At 45.9% G+C, this 24323-nt stretch overlaps 1 protein-coding gene across 1 annotated transcript in view; it reads left to right on the top strand.

Annotated features, from left to right (window-relative positions):
* The window catches only part of LAMC2 (laminin subunit gamma 2), a 70486-nt gene that overhangs the window by 32420 nt on the left and 13743 nt on the right, over positions 1 to 24323 (top strand). Inside the window, exons 5-14 of the mRNA XM_056845441.1 lie at positions 744 to 880; positions 6341 to 6460; positions 7522 to 7708; positions 8879 to 8988; positions 10157 to 10378; positions 13089 to 13271; positions 14099 to 14302; positions 18602 to 18738; positions 21900 to 22056; positions 23569 to 23774. Of these exons, the coding sequence (XP_056701419.1) occupies positions 744 to 880; positions 6341 to 6460; positions 7522 to 7708; positions 8879 to 8988; positions 10157 to 10378; positions 13089 to 13271; positions 14099 to 14302; positions 18602 to 18738; positions 21900 to 22056; positions 23569 to 23774 (1663 nt within the window). The remainder of the gene's footprint in view (positions 1 to 743; positions 881 to 6340; positions 6461 to 7521; positions 7709 to 8878; positions 8989 to 10156; positions 10379 to 13088; positions 13272 to 14098; positions 14303 to 18601; positions 18739 to 21899; positions 22057 to 23568; positions 23775 to 24323) is intronic.

Genomic DNA, 24323 nt, shown 5'->3' on the forward strand with positions numbered 1-24323 from the left:
ACCCTGGTATTCCTTGGTGGTCTCCCATCCAAATACTAACCAGGGCTGACCTCGCATAGCTTCCAAGATCTGACGAGATTGGGCTATACCATGCTGCCTCCCCTCCCCTAAGAGAGTTAAACACCTGCAAATACTATATTTGTAAGACTTCATGAAATGGTGGGCAAGTCCAGGGACATGCCAGACTAGGACTGTCAACCTCCAGGTGGGGGCTGGAGATCTCCCACTAATACAACTGATCTCCAGGTGACAGAGATCAGATCCTCTGGAGAAAATAGCTGCTTTGGCAATTGGACTCTATGGCATTGAAGTCCCTCCCCTCTCCAAACCCCACCTTCCTCAGGCTCCACCCCCAAAATCTCCAGGTATTTCCCAACCCAGAGCTGGCAACCCTGCTCCAGACTGGAGGGGGAGGGTTAGTGATGGTAAAGGTGTGCAATCCAGGACATGTTTGATCAAACTCCAGGAATCTTCCCAACCCCAAAGGCTTTACTATGTTGTCTATTTTTTCTTCCATTGCCCTTGTTTTCTTGACCTTCTCCACTTTTGACAAGGAAGCAAAGAGCATTTTTCCTAGCAGTCTCAGTGTTCAACACATTTATTTCATGCACATGTTTTTGACATGGAGGCTGCTGGGGGTGGCATATGTGTGCCTCCTCCATGGAAGAGAAAAGGTTGTGCAATACAGTATGCACAAAAGGACAATCACGTGTGGTCTTGCTTTCTCTTTTTCTCGCTCACAGATGTAAGCAGGGATATTATAACCTGGATTCGGGAAATCCAGAGGGCTGCTCTCCATGCTTCTGTTACGGACACTCAGCTGCATGTTCCAGCGCAGAAAATTACAGCATCCATAAAATCACCTCTTCCTTTCAGCAAGGTAAATACTTCACGGTGACTTGGTTTTTCTTTTTCATTTTTTGGTGTGGGTTTCCAAGGAACTTACTACAAGCACTATACAAATGCATACAACAAAATCTTGATGCTTTTTTTTAAAAAAAGTAAAAATAAATAAAAAGTAGCTTCATGAAAATAAAATTCAGAGCTCAGAAGCCAGTGCGTACCACATTCTCATTCACCATCTATCTACTTAGGGTTGCCATGTCCCCCCTCTTCATCAGTGGGAGGTTTTAGGGGGTGGGGCTGGGGCGATCACGTGCGGCTGATCTCTGTAGCCTGGAGATCACTTATAATTATGGGATAACTCCAGGCCCCACTAGCCCACTTATGATGGGAGATCTCCAGGTAGGGATGCCAGCCCCCAGGTGAGATCTGAGGATCCCCTGGGATTATACCTCATCTCCAGACTACAGAGGTCAGTTCCCTTGGAGAAAATAGATGCTTTGGAGATTCTTAGATTGTTTATTTACGGCCCTTGGCTAGACTAAAATAGTCTTACAGACAAAGGTTTACAGTCCAAGTCTTAAATCACTTTAAAAAAAAAACCCATCCAAGTTACATCTGCCATTTGGACTAAGAGACTACTCTATGGCAACGAATTTTCATTGCTGCCATACAAAATTTTGCTACCTGAGAGGTGATTGAAGGATTATCTCCTTGTAGGAGCTTTTGGATCTTTTCTCTTTCCCTGTTGGGTCCCACTCTCAGTATGAGGGGCTCAATAAACTTACAACAAGGTATTGTGTAAAAGTTACAATTCAGGAGAACATGTTCAGTGGTTTCTAAATCCCTGGATTTGCAGGGGCAGAGTCTCTCCACCCTGGGTATCTTCTTAAATTTCCCCTCTAACATAGCAGAGGGTAAGGCTGCACACCTAGCCAAGATAAAAGCCCTCCTATATTTGTTTATCTCTAAGTAACGGAGATAGGCTGTTGGTGCAAGGATAAATTTGGAGTGGGTGGGAGCCATAAATAGAGGGATGCTTTGGAGGGTGCATACAATGGTATTGTACCCCACTGAGGTCCCTTGTCCTCCCCAGGCTCCATCCCCAACTCTGCAGGAGTTTCCCAACCTGGATCTGGCAACCCTACCCCCCATCCCCCGCCGTTGGCCAGGGTGGGACATGGCAACCCTATCTCCAGGTACTTGTTGCCATTCCCCACCCCCAGGGTTGCCAGGTCCCTTTTTGCCACCGGTGAGAGATTTTGGGGGCAGAGCCTGAGGAGGGCGGGGTTTGGGGAGGGGAGGGACTTCAATGCCATAGAGTCCTATAGCTAAAGAGGCTATTTTCTCCAGGTGAACTGATTTCTATCAGCTGGAGATCAGTTGTAATAGCAAGAGATCTCCAGCTAGTACCTGGAAGTTGGCAACCCTACCCCCCCCATGTTTACCTGGTTGGCAGGCAAAACTGGCCATCCAAATGAGGATGGGTGGGTTGTGAGTGTCTTCCAGGGTTGCCAACCTGTAGCTGGAGATCTCCTGCTATTACAACTGATCTACAGCCGATAGAAATCAGTTCGCCTGGAGAAAATGGCCGCTTTGGCAATTGGACTCTATGGCATTGAAGACCCTCCCTTCCCCAAACCCCGCCCTCCTCAGGCTCTGCCCCAAAAACCTCCCACTGGTAGTGAAGAGGGACCTGGCAACCCCAGCATCATCCCTGCATGATGACGCCACTTTTGGTGTGACCTGGAAGTGACCAGCATCCATGCCGAGGTGATGCTCTAGCGCTTGAGTGCTTGGCCAAGCGCTAGAGCATTACCTTGTTGCTTCCTGTTTGTGTCAGAAGTTGTGTCATTGCATTGGGATGATTACACCCCTCCTCTGTAAGTTCCAGCCTCCCCCCATCTCCCGCCCCTTGCCAGGCCATGTCTCACACAGGTCTGGCAGAGTAAGGTTTAATCAGACCCTTGGGGAGAAGAGTCATACCGACTTTGTTGGCAAACCTCGTCTGTGCACCATGGTGCTCTTCAAGCAATCATTCAGTTACATTTTCATTCCTCCAACATATTTTGCGTAACATTCCCTCCTGTTGTCTACAGGAATTTTACTTGAAGTGCTCTTCAAGGTTCAGTTATGTTTTCAAGGTTCCCTGTGACTCTCTCGACACACCCACATGGAGCGCATAAGGGGAGGGCTAATGGCTATGATTTCTTTAAAACAAACCAGCAGAGCATAGTTACAGCTTTGTACTGATTTTATTACCAACTGAGCAGTCTGAGCAGATGGGTGCATTCATTAATACCTGGGGTTGGAGATTTTAAAAATCACTTGCAGTTCCTCTGAAGTTGCTTCTAAGGGTTTAACTAGAAGGAGCCACATTTGTTTATTCATGATTCTTGACCTGTTTACATATGAAGTGGGTTGGGGGTCATATTTTTATATCAAAAGTGGGATACTCCTGAAGGGAGCTGATCATTCCCCTCCCTAAACTCCTGGTGGTCACTTAAAATGCAATTCTAAACAGAGCTACAGCCTTCTAAGTCCACTGATTTCCATAAATTTACAAAGGTGTAAACTCTGCGTAAGACTATGCTGATAAGCGCTTTCTAGTATGGCTCACTCCTGGTATTGGAGATAAGCTTCGGAGAAAGTACCTGGAAAGATAGAATGTAAGAAGGTAAGCCAGGGAGTTCAGCTGGTATTTGCACGTTCATGGTGTAGTGAAAATTAGATATGCACAACTTTCCAATTTATGTATGGAGCAAACTGACCATTTATATATTCATTTAGAGAATATATATGCTGCCTCTACAGCAAACTGCTTGAGGTAGTTTTCAACATATTTTTAAAAAAATAAAATTTATAGTTTGGAAACATTCCATTATATTTAACCATGTTAAGGAACTGGTAATCTGATGACTTTCCCAAAGATTGCATGACCATAGATTGTTCTAGAAAAAGGCTTAGAGTATGGATTCCAGCTCCAGGTTGGGAAATTCCTGGAGATGTGGGGTGTGGAACCTAGTGGTGGTAGAGTTTAGGGAGGAGGGGGAACTCAGTGGGGTATAATGCCATAGACTCCATCCTCCACAGCTGCCATTTTCTCCAGGGGGACTGATGTTTGTAGTCTGGAGATGAGCTGTAATTCCAAGAGAACTTCAGGCCCCACATGAAGGTTGGCAAACCTACCTTACAGACTTTTGTACCAAATGATTTAGTTGCTCGTCATATTTAAGTGTTTTTAAGCCACTCTTCATTTTAATAGCCTTTATCTTTGGCCCAGAAACACTGTACGTGTTACAAAATAAACAAACTGTTTGAGGGGGCTCACAAAATAAAATAAAAAATTAAAATTAAAGGAAGCAAGCCAAACCGTAGCAGCTCCTATCACATCCAGTTTGATCCCAATCTAGCAGGAAAGCTATCTGCTTAGAAGCTTCTTTGAAAGATCTCTGAGATTGTGAAGCTCACAGCAAGCGTGGGAGATTCATAGAAGGAGGTTGGCAACCCTAGGTATATCCCTTTGCTCTGATTCTTAGGAAGACAAACCCAGTTACCACGAAAGAATAAAATATAGGTAATGGTAGAGCAACTAAGTTTTATCTACTTCTAAAGATGGCTAAATGCTTTGGTCCTATATACCCATAAAGCCAGGGGCATTTTTGAGGGCCAAATGTCACATGTTCTCCACAGGGACAGGCAGCCATATACCAGCTACCAGTTCCTGTGGAGATCTCCCTCTAAAGGTGCTGTGGGATCCCGATTCTGGTTGGGACCATGGGGTGGGGGGGGAGGAGAGGCTCCTTCTTTCCACTATTTTCTTGACCTGAAATGGAACCAGGGAGCCATTATTTGCCCCGTTGTGTAGCTGCTCATGCACTGATGCTTGCAAATGCAACCACCCAGTGGTACAAATGAGTTGTTCATGGGGACCGGTAGGTGGCTTACGACTGCCAGTCCCTGTGGGGAAAAATATAATAAATGTCACATCTAGTTTGGCCCTCAGTGACAGACCGTACACGTTTTAATGCAAGAGTTCCCCCCGAAGTAAATCTCAAGTTAAAGGAGTCATTATTTTCCATAAAAGGGATGTATTTTCTTTTAAAAATCAAGCCCAGTCGTTTATTAGACAGCGACAGTTTATTAGCCAGTAGGTGATTTCATATGCCCAGTACTAGACAAAATTGACTCAGTCTAAACTTTGATTTTAAAGGGGACTGGAAGCCAGGGGTAAAGGCACAACTAGCCTTCTACAGACTTGGATGCATTTCCAGGTTTTTAGTCGATGGAACGGATGGTTGCCTTCCCTGGCAACTCTCGGTCCCTCTCTGTAACGCTAGGGTTCAACTACTGTTCTTTGAGAAATATTGAGTGGTTGGTGGGGAGAAATCATAATGTGAAAGTAGAAGGCAAATGGATTTTGGTTTCCGTGTCGGATGCATAAATATTTAGCAACACAGGATCAAAATTGCCAGTTTGTAGTGTACAATCAGCAGAATCAAGTGGGAAAGGTTTATCTGGGCTGGAGAAAAGCAGTGGTATTTCAGATGGATAAAGGCGCTGTTTTCCACAGCATGCACACATTTCTTTTCTTGTGACATTGTCTCTAATTCAGTAGGATTTGCAGGTTTGTGAAACACTTTAAAAACCTGTCAACTTAAGATAACAGGAGTATGGAGACACCCTAGACAACAATACCTCTGGCTCTTTCTTAGGGTTGCCATCCTCCAGGTACTAGCTGGAGATCTCCTGCTATTACAACTGATCTCCAGCCAATAGAGATCAGTTCCCTTTGAGAAAATGGCCACTTTGGCAATTGGACTCTATGGCGTTGCAGTCCCTCCCCTCCTCAAACCCTGCCCCCCTCAGGCTCTGCCCCAAAAACCTCCTGCCGGTTGTGAAGAGGGACCTGGCAACCCTACACGTGGAGGTTTTTCTCAGTTGCAGCAACTCTGTTCATGCCATGGCTGACAAGGGTGAAAAGCTGGATTACCCTCTGCCATATAGATTCTCTGTTGCAAATGCAAATTGAACGACAATTGCACTGGCAACATCACCACCATGGAAACACCCCCTCCCCTTGTATGGAGTCAGCCTCTGTGTTGCTGAAAAGCTGTCTGTTTCTAGCTTTGAAATGTTCCCTGTCACACTGCGGGTAAGAGACTGCATGTTTAATGTTCCCCCATTTTGTTTTTACTTTTCTTGCATACAGAAAAAAGCATACCAAGGAATGGTTTCCCCTGACATGCTAGTTTTCTGTATGTGGGAAATATTCTTTTTTTCCATAGGACAGCATTCAACATCCACATCATGCAATAGTACAGTTCTAGAGAACCTTTACCACTGGATTATGCTGGTTCAAGAAACTGTTCTCTTATTATACAGTACAGTTTACATGGAGGTGCTCTATTGTCCTCGGTGTCACCTGTCTGCAGTCAATATGTGTGGATTGGATTACTAGCTCAGTTCAATAGGCTGTGTCTTGATTGTGTTCTAGGTGATGAGGGCTGGAAAGCTGAGGCAAATGGCTCTCCTTTGCCACTCCAGTGGTCTTCACGCCATAAAGAAATTTACGTGACAGCAAGAAGGCAAGATCCCATCTACTTTAGCGCTCCAGGTGTGTATTTCTGTAGCCAAAGGAAAAGCCAAAGGGACCTTTCAGTGGAAGGCACTTTTAACTTGTTATGCTTATCAGCGTTACTACATATTCCTACTTGTTGTCCTTACTCCGAGTGGGTTCTAGATTATATTTTTGCCAGATTACAGACGATCTGTTTTATTATAATGTCATTCTATCCACTTCCATCCCATCCTTCCTTCAAGGAGCTCAGGGTGGCTTACATAATTCTCTTTTCCTCTCCTTTTCATGCTTACTACAACCTTGCGAGGTAGGTTAAGCTGAGAAAGAGTGACAGGCCCCAGATCACAGGATGACTTTCATAGGATTGAAAAATGGGTCTCCCGGGTCCTAGTTTGACAGTGTAAGTACTACACCACGCTTGCTGTTGTTCTAATGCCCTTGTTAGAGAACAGGGAACACTCCCAACTCTGGAGAATTGGCACACGTGCCATTTTATATGTGCACTGAAAGTTCCCTACATTAGAGCAAAATGAGAGCCAGAGTGATGAAGTGTTTAGAATATTGGACTAGGATCTGGGAGTCCCAAGTTCAAACCCCCTCTCTGCCATGAATGCTTGCCAGGAGACCTTAGGCCAGTCACACACTCTCACAGTGCATTCCTAAGGAGAGTTACCCCAGTCTAAGCCCATTGAAATTAATGGGCTTAGACTGGAGTAACTCTCCTTAGGCATTCACTGTCAGCCTAAGCTGCCTCACAATATTGTTGGGACGAGAAAATGAGAGGAGAATGATGTAAGTTGCTTTGAATCCCCCTGTAGTCATAAGATGCAGTTGAGAGAAAGGTAGCCACTCTAAAATCAAACTGAAACTAATGAGTTTTAAGCGCTTCTGTGAAATTACCGAGGCCTTTGATATTGGTGGGATTTCAGCAATGGATATCACTGCAGTCCTTTAAAGTCTTCCCCCCCCACTCACCCCCACTGCTATGTTGTCATATAACTAAGGCCCCACCTGTCAAATAAAATTCCACATGGGCATAATTTTGCATGTCAATTTTGTCCTCTGAAGCTTCTGTTTGCTTTGCACTTCCTTTGTAGCCAGGTTCCTTGGGAACCAGCAGTTGAGCTATGGACAGGTGCTGTCTTTTGATTATCGCATGAATCGACCTGGCCGTCGTCCGTCGCAGTACGATGTCATCTTGGAAGGAGCTGGCTTAAGAATCACTGCTCCCCTCGTGCCTCATGGAAGGATGCTGCCTTGTGCCAGAAAGACCTATACGTTCAGGTAAAGTGACGTAGGGGGTCTCCCATGCCCAAGACCCTCCAGTGTAGTCTCCTCAGATTCATCAGCATTGAACTGGCAGCAGTGGGCTAGGTTCACACATTTGTCTCTTGAAAACTGCACTGTCAAGTGATGTCTCTTCTGCGTGAATGAGCCATCACAGATCTAATGCCACAGACAGAGCTTATATATTGGCTAATGCCACCTCAATCTATGCATTTCATTTGAGTCCTGTCATATGTTCCACTACCAGTAATCAAGTATTTAGTAAGCAAGGGGTGGCAAATCGGATGGTGTGCAACCATGTATGAACAAGCTTGGTGAGGCTCCATTTTGCAACAATTGTTTAGATTTTCACTTCCAGGTTAGATCTTGGAATTCCTTTGTGAGATTGTCAGTAATTGTAGACAAGCTTTCCTTTGCCTGCCAGTTCCAATCAGTTCTTGTTCCCTAAACTGAATTTATTTATCTTTACCTTGTACTAAATTATCTCTGTTGTTATCTCTATCGCTGATGGTCCTTAAGTTGCAAACCTGTTTGGTTGCCAAAAACAGCAATAAGACATTATAGATTACACCTCTAGACAACAAATGATATTGCCCTGCACAGCCCAGAACGTATTAAAAGAGACTATGCGGTTCTGGGTAAAAAGGTGAAGGACCTGGGAGCACAGGTTGTGTTTTCGTAAGTTCTTCCTGTCAAAGGCCGTGGCTTAGGAAGGGAAAAAAAAATACTACAAATAAATGACTGGCTATGTAGATGGTTTCGTCAGGAAAGGTTTGGTTTTTTGGACCATGCCTCACACTTTTGAGAAGAAGCTCTTTTATTGGGAGATGGTTTGCACCTCACGAGGGTAAATAAAATGTGTTTGGTAAGAGCCTTGCAAACCTGATAAGGAGGGCTTTAAACTAAAACCTATGGGGGAGTGAGACAAAAACTCAAAGCCTAGTATGATACCAATAACTGGAGATGAGAACACTAAAGATTTATGGGGAGTTGCATGAATGCAAGGAAACATTAACTCACAGGTAAGTACAGAAACAAGATCCTCAGAGCATATAAAGCATGGATTCTGATGTCTCTACACTAATGCACAGAGAAAGGGAAACAAGCCGAAGGAACATGAAGTCCTAATAGAATTATCCTGTTTCTTTCATCATCTCTGACATGCAGGTTGGATGAGCACCCAAACAACAGCTGGAGCCCTAGGCTGAATGACATAGAGTTCCACCAGTTAATTGGAAATCTGACAGCACTTTGGATCAGAGCCACTTATGGAGACAGTGAGTTGGGAGTAGGATGGGGAAACCTGAGCTAAAGATTGGGTAATAATGTTAACATTAATTGGTTATAATTCTAAAATTATAAAGGTATCCTGCCTTGTAATCCAAAAGGTCACTTGTAAAGGTAAAGGTCCCCTGTGCAAGCACCAGGTCATTCCTGACTCATGGGGTGATATCACACCCCAACTTTTACTAGACAGACTTTGTTTTCAGGGTGGTTTGCCAGTGCCTTCTGCAGTCATCTTCCCTTTACCCCCAGCAAGCTGGGTACTCATTTTACTGACCTCGGAAGGATGGAAGGCTGAGTCAACCTTGAGCCGGCTACCTGAAACCAACTTCCATCAGGATCGAACTCAGGTCGCGAGCAGAGCTTGGACTGCAGTACTGCAGCTTACCACTCTGCGCCATGGGGCTCCTAAAGGTTGCTTACAAATTGTTAAAACAATATCATTTTTTTAAAAATGCATTAAGGATCAGAGAATCTGTCAGCCATCTATTTATCATCAGGGAATGCTTCCCACATGGGCCTTTATCCTACCTCTCCACTAAACAAAGTCTGACGTTTTCTCCAGCCTAAGGAAACGTCTTCCAACTTAGAAGGCTCTTCCTCCAATGGAAGAGGTATTTAACTTGCAGGAAGTTTTCTTAGGAACTTCTTCTCATCTAACATAGTGTACCATCCTTTGTCCTGATTGTGTGTGTGTGTGTGTGTTACAGAGAATTTGAGAGCATGTTCTAGGGCACAGAGTGAATTTCATACAGTGCAGGTGAAATAATGCCCCACCCCTGCCTATCCTGCCACCAACAGGCAAACTGATCCCTCACTTTCCCTGTTCTGGAAGCCAAGCAAGGTCCACAAGGAACTGGATTGCTTGAAATGGTTCCTCTCATGATGCCACCAGAGTTTCAGCAAGAGTGTGGTAGAACTGTATTCCATCATACCAGAACATATCAAGCAACCCAGCCCCTACCTATTTCCTGGCCCTCATTACACAATAATTGCATAAGTCATCACACTGGGGGGAGAAGGCATAAGCTGTCTGCCTGCCTGACCACCTGAAGGTGATTCTTACTCATTCCAGACAATTCTGGGATGTGGGGTTATTTGTCATGTCATCCTTTCATGAGTTTATGAAGTATTCACTGTAACATGCTTTTGCTTCTGCAGGCACAGGATACCTCTCGAATGTTATCTTGGTTTCAGCACGGCCAACCTCTGGCAGTCGGGCATCCTGGGTAGAGCGATGCACATGTCCAACAGGATATGAGGGGCAGTTCTGTGAAAAATGTGCCCCAGGTTATAAGAGAGAGGATCCTGCCAGACTTGGGGCATTCAGCAAGTGTGTGCTATGCAACTGCCAGGGAGCCGGAATCTGTGATCCAGATACTGGTAAGGAAATTTGTAATCTGATGGGCTCATTTGTTTCATGTGCATGGACAAAAATCTGGTCTCTAACGAAAAACGTAGCTCCCTTAGGGCCAGTTAACTTATGTATTCAGCCAGGAATCATGTCTATGTGATAGAGGAGCAGGTAGGAGAAAACCTCTCCCTCACCTTATGTGCAAGACAGCCTGTGATATGGGTGTTACATATGTGTTTACCCAGCTAATGCATTCTCCCTCTCTTTTTGAGGCCCAAACTGGATCTGTATGTGCATTAATATATGAATGTGTTTTAAGCTTGCTTCTGTGCACACATATATTTATTTACTACATTTTTAGTCCACCCTCCATCCAAGTTGCTCACGACAGCGTTCATGGATATCTCACCACTATTTTATTCCTAAAATAACCTTGCTGGGTAGGTTAGGCTAGTCAGTGGTGACCGGCCTAAAGTCACTCATTGAGATTTGTATTCAGAGTGGGGATTTGAACCTGGGTCTCCCACTCCTGTTTTGATGCTTTAATCACTGCGCTGTACTGTCTGTGCGGAAAGATGCATACACTGCATCTGCAGGATCTGTATTTGGGCCAGTGTGTGACATGGGCTTCTGAACGCTCAGAGTTTCAGTGGACCGTTAAGGCCTTCTTTCTAAAAAGAGTAAAAAGAAGCTCGTATTCTGCTAAAATTATAGCCAACACAGTCACAAAAGAATGAAAATCTATTGACTGGGGATATAGATACTGTCATTACATTACTTTCTGATGAACCCATGAAATACCATTTCCTGCATCACTGCAGTAATGTCTGTATGGCACCATAGCATGAGGGTATGAAGGACAAGCAGCCATCTCTCACGGGAAACTCTTTGATTTCTCCCTGCCATCCACTTGTTGGTACTCTCTAGTGGCCATGGAAAAACAGGAAACAATAATAATTCCCTCCAGGAGAAGAGACTGGGATAGACATTGTCTAGCAATGTCTTCAGCGCTGGTTGGCAAATCCCAAATTCATCATGAACTGGAGAGTGTCAACTAACGTCTATCGCTGTTGTGGATGCTATGACACACCCCATTGGCCACGTCCTTTGCGTGGGATTTCAGTTGAACCACAAACTCCATTATACTGCGATGAGCAAAGCCACATAAGCATCCTGGGCTGCACCTGAGGGTGAGAAAATCCAGCCCCACTGTGGAAATAGTAGCGAGTGGGATTAAGGTGTGCAGGAACGGCATTGACCTGCCCCATCCCCACCCCCCTGCCTCTTCCCACCCCCTTCCGGCTCATCGTGTTACCTCAGAAACACCAACCAGACAAGAATCCTCCGGGCAGCCCGGTGGTCTCCATCCCCCCAGCAGATGACCCACAGCTCATAGCTGATCCACAGTTCAATTTTTTTAAAGCCTTGCTAAAGGGCTAGAAGGGGGTGGGAGTGCCAGAGGTAAGTGACACCTTTTTGAAGGTGATGCTAAGCTCTGCACTCTTCAGATTGTGCATGGGCAGAGCTTTCACACAGAGAAATAGTTTACTTACCAGGTCCTCCTTCGGTGGGATGTTTCAATGAGCACCCCGTTGTTGTTTTTAATTTTTACTGGGCCTAGAGAAAACATCTGATTCGGAGGGAGTCCTTGAAATATGGGCTAGCAAGAAAATAAACCTTGCTCATTTTTTTTTGATGCACCCTTTTCCAGATGTTTTCTTTGGGAACGGTGATAAGAGGGGAGAAATCTGAAATCTTGTAAGTGTTTAGGTAGCAAGGAACTGTGCTTTTACTTTTACTTTCCACATTCTGTGTTTTCAGCTCTCAAATTTCCCTATTAGCTTATTTGAGGGTGTGTGAAGACTAAAATATTTTATTTAGTTTATTATCTGATTCTGAGAGACTTTCTGAATTATTTTCCCTCACGAGCCTCACAACTAAGAGTTACCATTCTCAAGGTGAGACCCATAGTTCTCACAGAATTACAACTGGTCTCCAGACTTCAGAGATCCTCTGAAGGAAATGGCAGGTTCAGAGGGCAGACTATGGTATACTATAACGTCTAAGAGAAATGAAAGTCCTAGAGTGATATCCCATCTCCACTGAGCTTTCCAGACTCCATCCTCCCCAGGCACCATCTCCAAGTCTTGAAGAATTTCCAAGATAGAGTTGCAAACCCTACTAGCTAAAGGAGGAAAGTGGGTGGTAGGATCCTTTTTCCTATCTCATATACAGAGGCAGACTACACTGACGAGGAGAATTAATGGCTAGCTAGCCTGGGGAACCTATTAATATTCTTAAATTTTCTAGATGGTGGTAGATTCTTCCAGGCGTGTTAGGACTGCCCACATAACATCTGATGTACATACCCAGTGGATGCATAAAACCAAGAATCTGTCACAATGGGCTTGGCTGATAACTATGACAACAACAGTTTGCAAATTAATTATGTTCATTCTGCTTATTCAGAAAATTCCTAGTCAACCCTCGAAAACATTTTGATGCGTGGTTTTCAGAAATCGGGAGACTTTGTTAAAATTAATGCATATATACACCTCAATATTTTTGCCATCATATTTTCACACTCCCTCTCTACACAAGTGAGGGAAAGAAGCCTTTTTTTTTTTAAAGCAGCACTAAAGGGTTTAGGAATTGCATTCATTATCTGAACCATGTGTTGTCAAATGCTAATCTCAACTGCTATTCTTTCCCCCCCTTTCTCTTTTTGACCATGCCCAGGAGAATGTTATTCTGGAGATGAAAACAGGGAACTCATTAGTTCTGCCTGCCCAACTGGCTTTTACAGTCCGCCGTGGAGCCCGCAGAATTGCCAGCCGTGCCCATGCCCCAGTGGCCGCGGCTGCTCCGTGCTGCCGGAGACGCTGGAGGTGGTTTGTAACAACTGTCCTCCAGGAGCCAGTGGTAATGCTCAGATTCAGATGTACTTCTTAGACCGTTTATGCATGGGAGTTTTACCTGAGGTTCGTTGCTGACTGGACCCACACTTTCCTGTTGGGAATCTATGCGCCAGCAGCCGCCAAGCTCAAATCAAGTCTCCCGCCCCTTTAAATGCTGCTTTGTAATTACAAAGCAGCATTTAAAGGGGCGGGAGACTTGATCTTATAGAACTTATAGAGGCTTAATTTATAGAACTTACTGTGAGAGAAAATCCCCCCCCCCAAAAAAACCCAATTGCTGCATAAAAAGAATTTTAAGAAGAAAAAACAAAAAATAGAGCAATCTGAAAGGGAGGGGGAAATCCAAGCCTTGGTTTTAAAAAGGCTTTCTTCTGCTCAGAAAGACCTCTGAGGAAGCAGGAAGTATTCGAATCCCTGCCTCTTTACACCCTGCTTTGTAATTGGCTGTGATAAAAACCAAGCTTCTGTGTCCCGTGCTTTGCCTTATGCATGGGGATTTCAAGCGGGCTGAGCTCAGGGGAGAGGGAAGAATCGGGTTAACAGAGGAATGGGAATCTCCGGGATTTGTGAGGGCTGGCAGCGAGGTCATCTCTAATGACGGAAAACTCATGCATAACTCCAAGGAACAACTGAGACAGACCGGGGGCAAACGTGATTGTAAGTACCCATGTATAAACGACCTTCGTTTCTTTCCCTACAGAATGGTGGGGTAGCACAAAAAGCAGAGATCAATGACTTGCGAATGCCAATAGAACCACATGCAAAGTTTGTGTAGTTTTGTGGGGGAGATTTAAGAAAAGCTTCATCCATTTGTCTTTCATTCCTTCCTAGGATCTCGTTGTGAGTTCTGCACTGATGGCTATTTTGGAGACCCCCTGGGTGAGAATGGTCCATGGCAGCCCTGCCAGCGATGCCAGTGCAGCAACACTGATCCAAACGCTTCTGGGATTTGCAACCGTGTGACCGGGGAGTGCAACTGCAAGGATGGCTTCTTTGGAAATCCTTCATCTCCTAATCCAGCAGAGAAATGCCGAGGTACAGCATCAGGTTACCAATGGATGTTGCCCTCAAGGTCATTAATATTAGAATCATAGAGTTGGAAGGGACCACCAGGGTCATCTAGTCCAACCCCCTGCACAATGCAGGAAATTCACAACTACGTTCCCTCACCCCACCCCCAGCGACCACTACTCTATGCCCAGAAGACGGCCAAAAATTTTTCCCCCAGGAACCCTGGCCAATCTGGCCTGGAGGAAAATTGTTTCCTGACCCTAAAGTGGCAATCGGCATTTTCCTGGGCATGTAAGAGAGGGCCACGAGAGCCAGACACTGACTCAACCCATCCTTCCCTTCTTCTAAGTTCACAGAATCAGCACTGCTGACAGATGGCTATCTAGCCTCTGCTTAAAAACCTCCAAAGAAGGGGAGCCCACCACCTCCCAAGGAAGCCTGTTCCAGTGAGGAACCCCTCTGTCAGAAAGTTCTTCCTAATGTTTAGCCGGAAACTCTTTTGATTTAATTTCAACCCTTTGGTTCTGGTCTGACCTTCTGGGGCAACAGAAAACAACTTCACGCTATCCTAAACGACAACCCTGCAAGTACTTGAAGATGGTTATCATATTACCTCTCAGTTGTTTCCTCTACAGGCTAAATATATTGAGCTCCTTCAACCTTTCCCCGTAGGATTTGATCTCCAGATTCCTCAAAGTCTTTGTTGCCCTCCTCTGAACACTTTCCAGCTTGTCTACATCCTTCTTAAATAGTGGTGTCCAAAACTGACCACAGCCACAAATTGCATTTGCCTTTTTAGCTACTGCATCACACTGCTGACTCATGTTCAGGGTATGGTCTCCTAAGATCCCTAGATCCTTTTCGCACACACTACTGCCAAGACATGTCTCCCCATCCTATAATTATGCATGTGACTTTTCCTACCTAAATGCAGAACTTTACATTTATCTCTGTTGAAATTCATTTCATTAGTTTTAGCCCAGTTTTCCAGCCTGTCAAGATCATCCTGGATCCTGGCTCTGTCTTCTACCATAATTGCTACCCCTCTCAATTTAGTATAATCTGCAAATTTAATAAGTATTCCCTCTATTCCTTCATCCAAATCATTTATAAAGATATTGAACAACACAGGGCCCAGGACAGATCCCTGAGGCACTCCACTAGTCACTTCTCTCCAAGTGGAAGAGGAACTATTAACAAGCACTCTTTGGGTGCGATCTGTCAACCAGTTATAGATCCACCTAACAGTAATAGGATCTAAACCACATTTTACCAACTTTTACCCAGAGAGACTCGACTGAACTTCCATGCTCCAATCATGTATTTCCTCACAAGTATACACATCCTTCAGAAGAGCCCAGGAGGCATCACCTTTGTGCCTGCAGGGAGCACCCATTCAGAAACAGATGCCTCCATTGTAAGCTTGCAATCTCACGACATTTTGTGACTGGCCACAGCCCCCATGGCCACCGTTTTCTGGTAGTGCTCATTCTCTGTACTCAAAATTCCAGAAGTGCCTATCTGCAAAATGAGGTTGGGTACCCTTGACCTAAGAGGTGTTTACGAAGCTTTATGCCCAGGCACAGGATCACTCTCCTATTTTTATAGTCATGTGCAAATGCCTTGCCTTAATGAGGAACGTATGTCAGTAACTTCCTGATGTGCACAGCTGCCTCAAAATTGGTGAATTCATGTGACTATTTGGTAGCCAGTCAAGCACACCACTTGTTCAGGCTTTGCTCTATTGGGAACTTGTTGCATGTTCAGTCAGCCTAGGGCATCCTGCTGAGCTGAAAAACTAGTATGTTAAGCCTTATACTACGTGTGTGTGTCTCTTTGGATGGTTAGGGCTGTCATTTTGTCTATAACTTGGCTGGAGAGAGTCTGTGATGCATGAAAAAGAACGACAAAGGATGTAGCTCTTCCCACTCGGTTGGGTTGTTTCTAAATGTTTTCTGCAGAAGAATGCAAAATAAATGGCCTCTGAAATGGGAACATGACACAACTCTCAGTTACACATAACCTTGAATCTGCCACAATCTCCCATCTTAGCTACCTGGGCCTAACTATATGATAGATGTGATGTGAGTAGAATGCTCCAACCTAACTCACAGTTATACAGACCATCAGGGGACCCATCTTACAAACCACTCTGTCACTTGGTGTGGTCTGTCAAAGTTACTCCAAGCTGATTCTCATGTTATAAAGTCCGTGTGGCTGACATGTGGAGTAAATGTGAGCTGGGAGTTCAATGCTGGGAACTTAATTCCCAGGCACACATGGGCCCAATTTGGATTAGGACTGCAGTACATGAGGAGAGGAGGTTACACCTTTTCCCCTTGTGCCATTTTACTGACTTGATGTGGCTCTTGTGAGCTGCTGTTTGTTCCATTGTGGAAATTTACATGTAGCCATCAGTACAAGAATGTTTCGCCAATGGAGCAAATATCTGTTTCAGATTGGGGAAATGGTGGGGGTTGGGAGTCTGAAGCTCTTGTTCGTGCACACTGCAGTCCCAATCCCCACACTCCTGAGAACCACTAAACTTGTAATGTGAGTATGATCCTGATTTCTTGTAATGACCACAAAGATCATTTATGCATGGGTACTTTCACTCATGTTTGCCCCTGGTCTGTCTCGGTTGTTCCTTGGAGTTATGCATGAGTTTTCTGTCCGTTAGAGATGCCCTTGCTGCCAGCCCTCACAAATCCTGGGACTTTCCGTCCCTCGATTAACCCGATTCTTCCCTCTCCCCTGAGCTCAACCTGGATAAAATCCCCATGCATAAAGCAAAGCGTGGGACACAGAAGCTTGGGGGAGTGACATTTCTCTCACAGAAAGCACTACAGCCAATTACAAAGCAGCGTGTCAAGGGGTGGGGATTCAAATGCTTCTTTCTGAGCAGAACAAAGGATTTTAGAAACAAAGGATTTTAGAGAGCTCAGTTTTTTAGAATGTTTTTTTATGTGGCAATTGGGTTTCCAGGGTGACAGGACTTTTCTCTCATAGTAAGCACTACAGCCAATTACAGAGCAGCATTTTATGGGGCGGGGACTCAAATGCTTCTTGATTTGAGCTTGGAGACTGCTGGTGCATAGATTCCCAACAGGAAAGTGTGGGTCCAGTGAGCAATGAATCTCAGGTAAAACTCCCATGCATAAACAACCAAAGACTTCAGTAAAGTGTGGATTGGCCCTTAAAGTACTGTTAACCACCCTGTGCCCAAAGGTTAGGGATATCTAAATCCAAGAAAATAAAGAATTTGCTAAAAAGAGGTTTCAATCTGGTCTACTTCGCGACAAGAGTGAGTGTGGGTGGAATTCCTGTGAGCCCATTTTCATTCTTTCCTCCTTATTTACATTGTTGTGGTTTCCCACACATATTATACTTTGAGACTTTAAATGAATAATGAAAACAGTGTTGGTCAACATTGAAAGAATTTTTTTCTGGCTCATGGCTGCTCAGCCAGTTTTTTAAAAAATTGAATTGTAATCTCATGCTTGTTCCAGAAATGCAAAGAACCACTGGAGAGGCCAACATGTGTCTTAGAGGAGCTGTCAGGAAACATATTAGTTCCTTCGGCCTCATCAAAGACTTCCTCCCATCTGAGCTCATGTACCCCATGCCTTACTGCTAACTGATGCCAATTGCTTAATAGCACATTATCATCCAAGAAAGGGTGTGACTGTTTTGGCCCCCAGGCTAACATCCAGTTCAGCAAGTAGGCCCTAAGAATAGAGAAGATGGCCCTCCCAGATCTACCAGGGGATAGTTTCCTTCTCTCTCTTGATTTTTTGCCATTAAGTCACAGCTGACTTATGGTGACCCGGGGGGGGGGGGTTCAAGGAAAGGGATGTTTAGAGGTGGTTTGCCATTGCCTGCTTCCATGTCACGCCCCTGGTATTCTCTGGAGGTCTCCCATCCAAATACTTGCCACGGTTGAGGCTGAAAGTATGTGACTGGCCCAAGGACACCTGGCAAGTTTCCATGGCAGAGTGCGGATTTGAACCTGGGTTTCCCAGATCCTAGTCTGACACCTTAACCACTGCACCACTCTGGCTCTCTATTTCATTCTGTAGCAGTTCAGAAATACCCATGAAAACATCCATACAGTTAACAGTTGGCTTAAAACAAATACCTTGCAGCATTTGGAATCCCCCCCCAAGTTACTTCTCCCCAACATAATGCGTTTAATCAGAAGTTTTAATAGATAACAATGCTATCTGTTGGGGGTGTAGATGGAGTAAACAAATCTGTCAAGCTTCTGCAAGTCTGATTTGGAGGCTCTCTCCCAACTGTAAGCTTTTTTCTCCTCCTGCGCAGCTTGCAATTGCAATTCAGTGGGTGCTGAGCCCCTGCGGTGCCGTACTGATGGAAGCTGCATTTGTAAGGCAGGATTTGATGGTCCTGGCTGTGAACACACTCGCTGTCCTGCCTGCTACGGACAAGTGAAGGCACAGGTGAGCTGTTTCCTTTGCCTACAGGTGCAGAATGCAGAGAGCCGACACCTCCTTTGGGAGATAAAACGGGCCAACTTTATCCAGTTACTTCTTACATTGATCTGTTACGTCCGCGTGGGGAGAACACACGAGGTTGGAGACGGAGTTCAAACAGCAACCGCTTTATTGAAGTACAGGAACAGAACTGGAGAACATAGTGCAAACGGCCCTGCTTATATGCTCCCTTGGCAGTCCGCGGCCACTCCCCCCCTGATCCGTGATAGGGGGGAAACAACCCCGGGTTACCAATGGCGCGTGCCGGCTTAGGGACAATGGCGCGTGCTGGTTTGGACCAATGGCGCATGCAGGACTTAGGATCCTTCATCCAGGACTCAAGTTCCTAAGTTCCCCCTGCATATCGCCTAACTATATACATACATAACAAATCAAAGGGGATCTGTGATGCCTGCAGGCTGAACCCCATTCCAAACTCATTTGCAGCGTGGGCGATTGGTGGGATGCAGAAGACTCAGGCCTCCTCTTGTTTGCTCCTCCCTGAATTTATGTGCGAGGCCACCCTGGTGCTGAGCTTTGAGCCGTCTCATACACATGACTCAGGCTTCTCCTGGCCAAGCCTTTGTGAGGCTTGAGGGAGATGTGACACTTCTTATGGCACCACTTAAGGGCTTCTGCTCCCAAGTCCATGAAGGCCCCAAGGCCCCAGGCCTGGTCTGAGGGTTAACCCTTCACCATCCAAATGATGCCCCAGGGTGCTCACCTAAGTTGTACTGCATACCATTCAAGCAACTTGAATGGTATGCCGGACACTGCACTGCTACCGCCCCCTCTTCTCCTCTGAGTACCTCCAGGACCCTTGCTCATGCCTTTCTTCCAGCCCAACCCATCCTAGGGTTGCCAGCTTCGAGTTGGGAAATAGGTTTGTGGGACGGAGCATGAGGAGGGCAGGGTTTGGGGAGGGGAGGGACTTTAATGCCATAGAGTCTAATTGCCAAAGTGGCCATTTTCTCCAGGTGAACTGAACTCTATTGGCTGGAGATCAGTTGTAATAGCAGGAGATCTCCAGCCACCACCTGGAGGTTGGCAACCCTACCCCATCCCCATCTGCCTATATGCCCTTCCTCTTCCTGAGCCTTCTCACTGACCTTCCCCAATGATACTGGGTGCTGGGTTTGCAGATGGGAATACCACCACTCCTGCATGTGGGTGGGGGGCTCCATGACAGTGGGCCCTCCCAGAAACCCTGGGGTCCATCAGCGGTCCCACCACAGGGCATGCTGACACTCCCTGCATCCAAGAACTAACCAGGGCTGACCCTGCTTAGCTTCTGAGATCTCACAAGATAGGGCTAGCCTGGGCCATCACAGTCAGAGGCGTAGCACCAATTGTGCACAGCAGTGCCCTTGTATTCCCAGGCTTATATTGTTACAAGCTTCCCACTTCCCATCAGGTGAGAATTTTCAGGGGCACTGCTATCCGAGTTGGTTTCCTTTGCATAAGAGAGCACAGAATGCTTCAAAGGGCGCAATAGTAATATTTGCTTTACCTACAAAATATACAAGGAGAGCAAAGAGGCAATTCTCAATAGTAATATTTGCTTTACCTACAAAATATACAAGGAGAGCAAAGAGGCAATTCTCAAGGCAGCAGATCCATTCCCCCCAAGGATCCTGCGTCCCAAGGTGCTGCATTTATTTACTTAATTTATAGCCTGCCTTTCTGACTGACACTCAAGGCGGTTTACAGGATATATGACCATAGCGTACTTCCGTTCCGGCTAAAGCGATGTGGCAGATGACTGGTAGTTGAGCTGGGATCAGATGTGAGCTTATCCTAGACACAGAACTGCCACTGTCTATGAAAGCCGTTAAGGACTTCCAGTTCAGATGTACTGACACCAGGACTGGCGGAGGTCATTTCTCAGCTCGCTCCATCTGCCAGGCTTCGTCCCACCTGAGGTCGCATTCCATAAGGGGGCAATCTCAGCAGATATGTTCCCACTTGCCCTAGGTGTCGCATGGACCGACGGATCCACCCTCTCCTCTGGGTGTGCTGTCGCAGAGTCCAGCGCCTCCAGGGGCATTTTGGTGTCATCCAGCGATGCTCCAGCGGTCGGAGGAATCCAGCAGGGGCACAGTGGGCCACCCCCGGGGATGTAGGGTACAGATCATGGCTGTCCACCTCTCCCTGTCTTGGAGGGGCCAGGGAGGCAGATTCTCAGGGGCACAAGGTTGCTACGGGCTTCTCGGCTCTTTGTGGCGATGGCATTCTCAAGTAACCGGGTGGTCTCATGGAGGTTGATGGGCTTGTTGTAAGATATCCACTCCCTGGCTTTTGGAGGAACCACCATGATGAGTTGTTCCATCATGATCTGGTCTACCACATGTCAGGCCTTGGTTGATTTGGGGGTCAGCCAGAGATACACAGCATCTTGTAAGGCTATTATGAAGATCCGGGGCTGGCTGGCCAGTCCCCCGACCTCAGGGGAGAGATGGTTCATTTTGGGGGAGTGGGGGCTTCGCAAAGTCCCGAGGTGTCGGGCGGATCCCGCAGCTCGTAACAGTAGCTCTTTGGAGGAAGAGCAGAGGACAAAACTGCAATGGGTGTGCTGGTGGACTAGATGGGGCTGGAGATGGTTTTCTTGTGACCCTTGAGGTGGATAACCCTGTATTTTCAGGTTTTGAGGCTAAAGGAGTAGATTTTAGTGATCAGGTATGGGATTTTTATTCTGCTTTGGGATTTGTAATGATAATGAGGTATATCCAACCATCTGCAGAGTTTGCGGAGTGGGACGTTCTCACATCCCCTCTTGCTGTGGTCCACTGAGCCCCTTCCCCATTTTATTCTTAGAGGGACAGTGAGTGCTTAGGAGCACCATGAGGGGAAAGTGGAGGGGGCCTGCAGTGGGAGGGGATAATCAGTGAAAATTGTTACCCACTCTTCTTCAAACAGAAATGCTGCTGTTGGTAGAACTTCATATGGTCAGATATGCCCCTATGAACACATAAGCCTTATTCTGAGCAATTCTTGGTCTACGGAGGTCAGTATAGTCTACTCTGACTGGTAGCAGCCCTGCAGAGTCCTTCACATCACCCACTACCTGATCCTTTCTGTTCATGACTTTGCATTGTTCATTGACATGTAAGCCTTGCCTTTTCCCCCAGGTAGATCAATACCTCCAGAAGCTGCAGGGGCTCGAGGTTCTAGTCTCTCAGGTGCAGACAGGCGAAGCACCCGGCGATAATGTGGAGCTGGAGAGGAAGATGAGAGAGGCTGAAGAGATGCTCCAGGAAGTCCTAAGAGAAGCCCAGACTTTGCAAGGTAAAACTTTCCAGATATCTTCAGGATGCCAGTGGAGCTTGAGTAAGTGAAAGAAGACCATTGAGAGCAGCCTGCCTTGACCTGGATAGCCCAGGCTAGCTGGATCTTGTCAGATCTCGGAAGCCAAGCAGAGTCAGCCCTGGTTAGTACTTGGATGGGAGACCACCAAGGTAGTCCAGGGTTGCTACGCAGAGACAGGCAATGGCAGACTTCTGAACATCTCTTGCCTTGAAAACCCCATGGGGTTGCCATGTGACTTGATGGCAAAAAAAATGTAGTTCCTTTTCTGCCTGGAGAGGATGGAAATAGAAACCCAGTTTAGAGCAATGATGAAGTAGCAACATATTTTGCTGTACTCTTGGGGAGTTTTATGCCTTCTCCTTTTACTACCCTCACATAGCCCCACCCATCTTTGGCCCTGCCTTTTGTTTAAAGAAATGGATGTGTGTGTGTGTGTGTGTGTGTGTGTGTGTGTGTGTGTGTGTGTGTGAAGTGCTGTCAAGTCACTTCTGGTGTATGGTGGCTCTATGAATAGATGATATGAAGTAATATTACATAATGTAGAAAATTAGCATGAAAAAGACCGAGGTTTTGAATACCTGCCTTGGAAGCTCACCATGTGACCTTGGCCCAGGCAATTCTTCTGAACCTAACCTACCTCATAGGTTGTGTTGTGAGGATAAAATGGAAAAGGGGAGAATGACATTGTAAGCCATTTTGGGTCTCCATTGGGCAGAAGAATGGGGTATATATATCTAAATAAATGTCTATCTGAGCATTTTCCTCACTATTTGCACTGAGCTACAGCAGATGGTCCTCAGACCCTTAGAAGTAACCTGCAGGACAAATGTCCTAGCTATGCAGCTAGGGTTGATAACTTTTAATCTGGTCCCTGCAGCTGTCCCTTTAATATTGGTTTGGCCTGCAAGCAATTGCCAGGTGATCATTAGTTAACCTTACTCTTTAACATAAGGTAGCATTCCATTTCCCCCCCCCCCACTCATGGGTCCCCTCCTCCACTCACATACAGCAAGCTAATGACAGACTTCTGTTTTTTGCAACAAACCATAGTTTGCGATTACATCTGAACCACAAATTATGGCTTGTATTCTTCTGTACTAACCAGGATTTAAGCTAATGTTTGGAATCCTGGTTTGTAGAGGAGAGTGCAAACCATTGTGTTTGGTTCAATTGAAATGACAACGTATGGCTTGCTGTGAAAGTATTAGGTTGCTGTTTACAAGGGGATTTGTTCACAGAGCAAGAAATCATGGGTTGGCCATTACGAGTATTTCATGCCAGCGTCTCTTTCCAAGCACTTCTTTGCTTCTGACTGCTAGTATGGCGGGACTGAAATCTCATTTTGTAAGAAAGAATTTCCTCCATATTGTTTGAATTGTGCTTGTCTGTCCATCACCACCCAAAAGCCCACTCTTCCCTTCTTTATCAATGTATTTCCTCTAGCCTAGTGAACATTGTTTTTCCCTCCTCTCTTCTCTCTTCAAATTGAAGCTACTGACAGGTCCTTGGGGGGCCGCCTCACCAAGATGAAGGGTCAAGAATTCACCTACCGGAGCCAATTGGATGAGATAAATGAGACAGCCAGCCGGCTACAGTCTTTGGGGAATCAATACCAGAGGCAGGTGCAAGATACCAGGAGGCTCATCCAGGGAGCTCGCTTGGATTTGGAGCAAAGCAAGGCAAAGTTAGGAGGCGTGGCAAGTATCTTTCCTTGCGGCTGTTCCTCACCTCAGGGCATGGGAGCAGCAGTTATGAACCAAGTCACAGAAAGACATAAAAAATACTGCCAGGATTTTGTTCCTGGGAGGAAGAGGTGGCAAATAACCTCGTTCTTTCTGTCACTGCAGGTTTTATGTGTGGGGCAGGAAGAGATTATTACCTTTTGCGTGTGTTTATGACTGGCCCGCCCTGACCTGGATGGCCCAGGCTAGCCTGATCTTATCAGATCTCAGAAGCTAAGAAGAGTCAGCCCTGGTTAGTCTTTGGATGGGAGACCACCAAGGAAGACCAGGGTTGATGTGCAGAAGAAGGCACTGGCAAACCACCTCTCTGTTAGTCTCTTGCCATGAAAACTCCAAAAGGGGTTGCCATAAGTCGGCACTACACACACACACACACACACATGACTGGTCCAGTCAGAGTATTGACAAAAATAGATGCAACCAGAGCTCTGGAATGCAACTGGGCCTGGGCCCCTTTGCTCCTCAGAAGCACAGGTTGATATTTCTCTCTCCTTTCTTCCCTCA

The sequence above is a fragment of the Euleptes europaea genome, chromosome 2, assembly GCF_029931775.1.
Source record: "Euleptes europaea isolate rEulEur1 chromosome 2, rEulEur1.hap1, whole genome shotgun sequence".
In the NCBI taxonomy this organism is placed as follows: Eukaryota; Metazoa; Chordata; class Lepidosauria; order Squamata; family Sphaerodactylidae; genus Euleptes; species Euleptes europaea.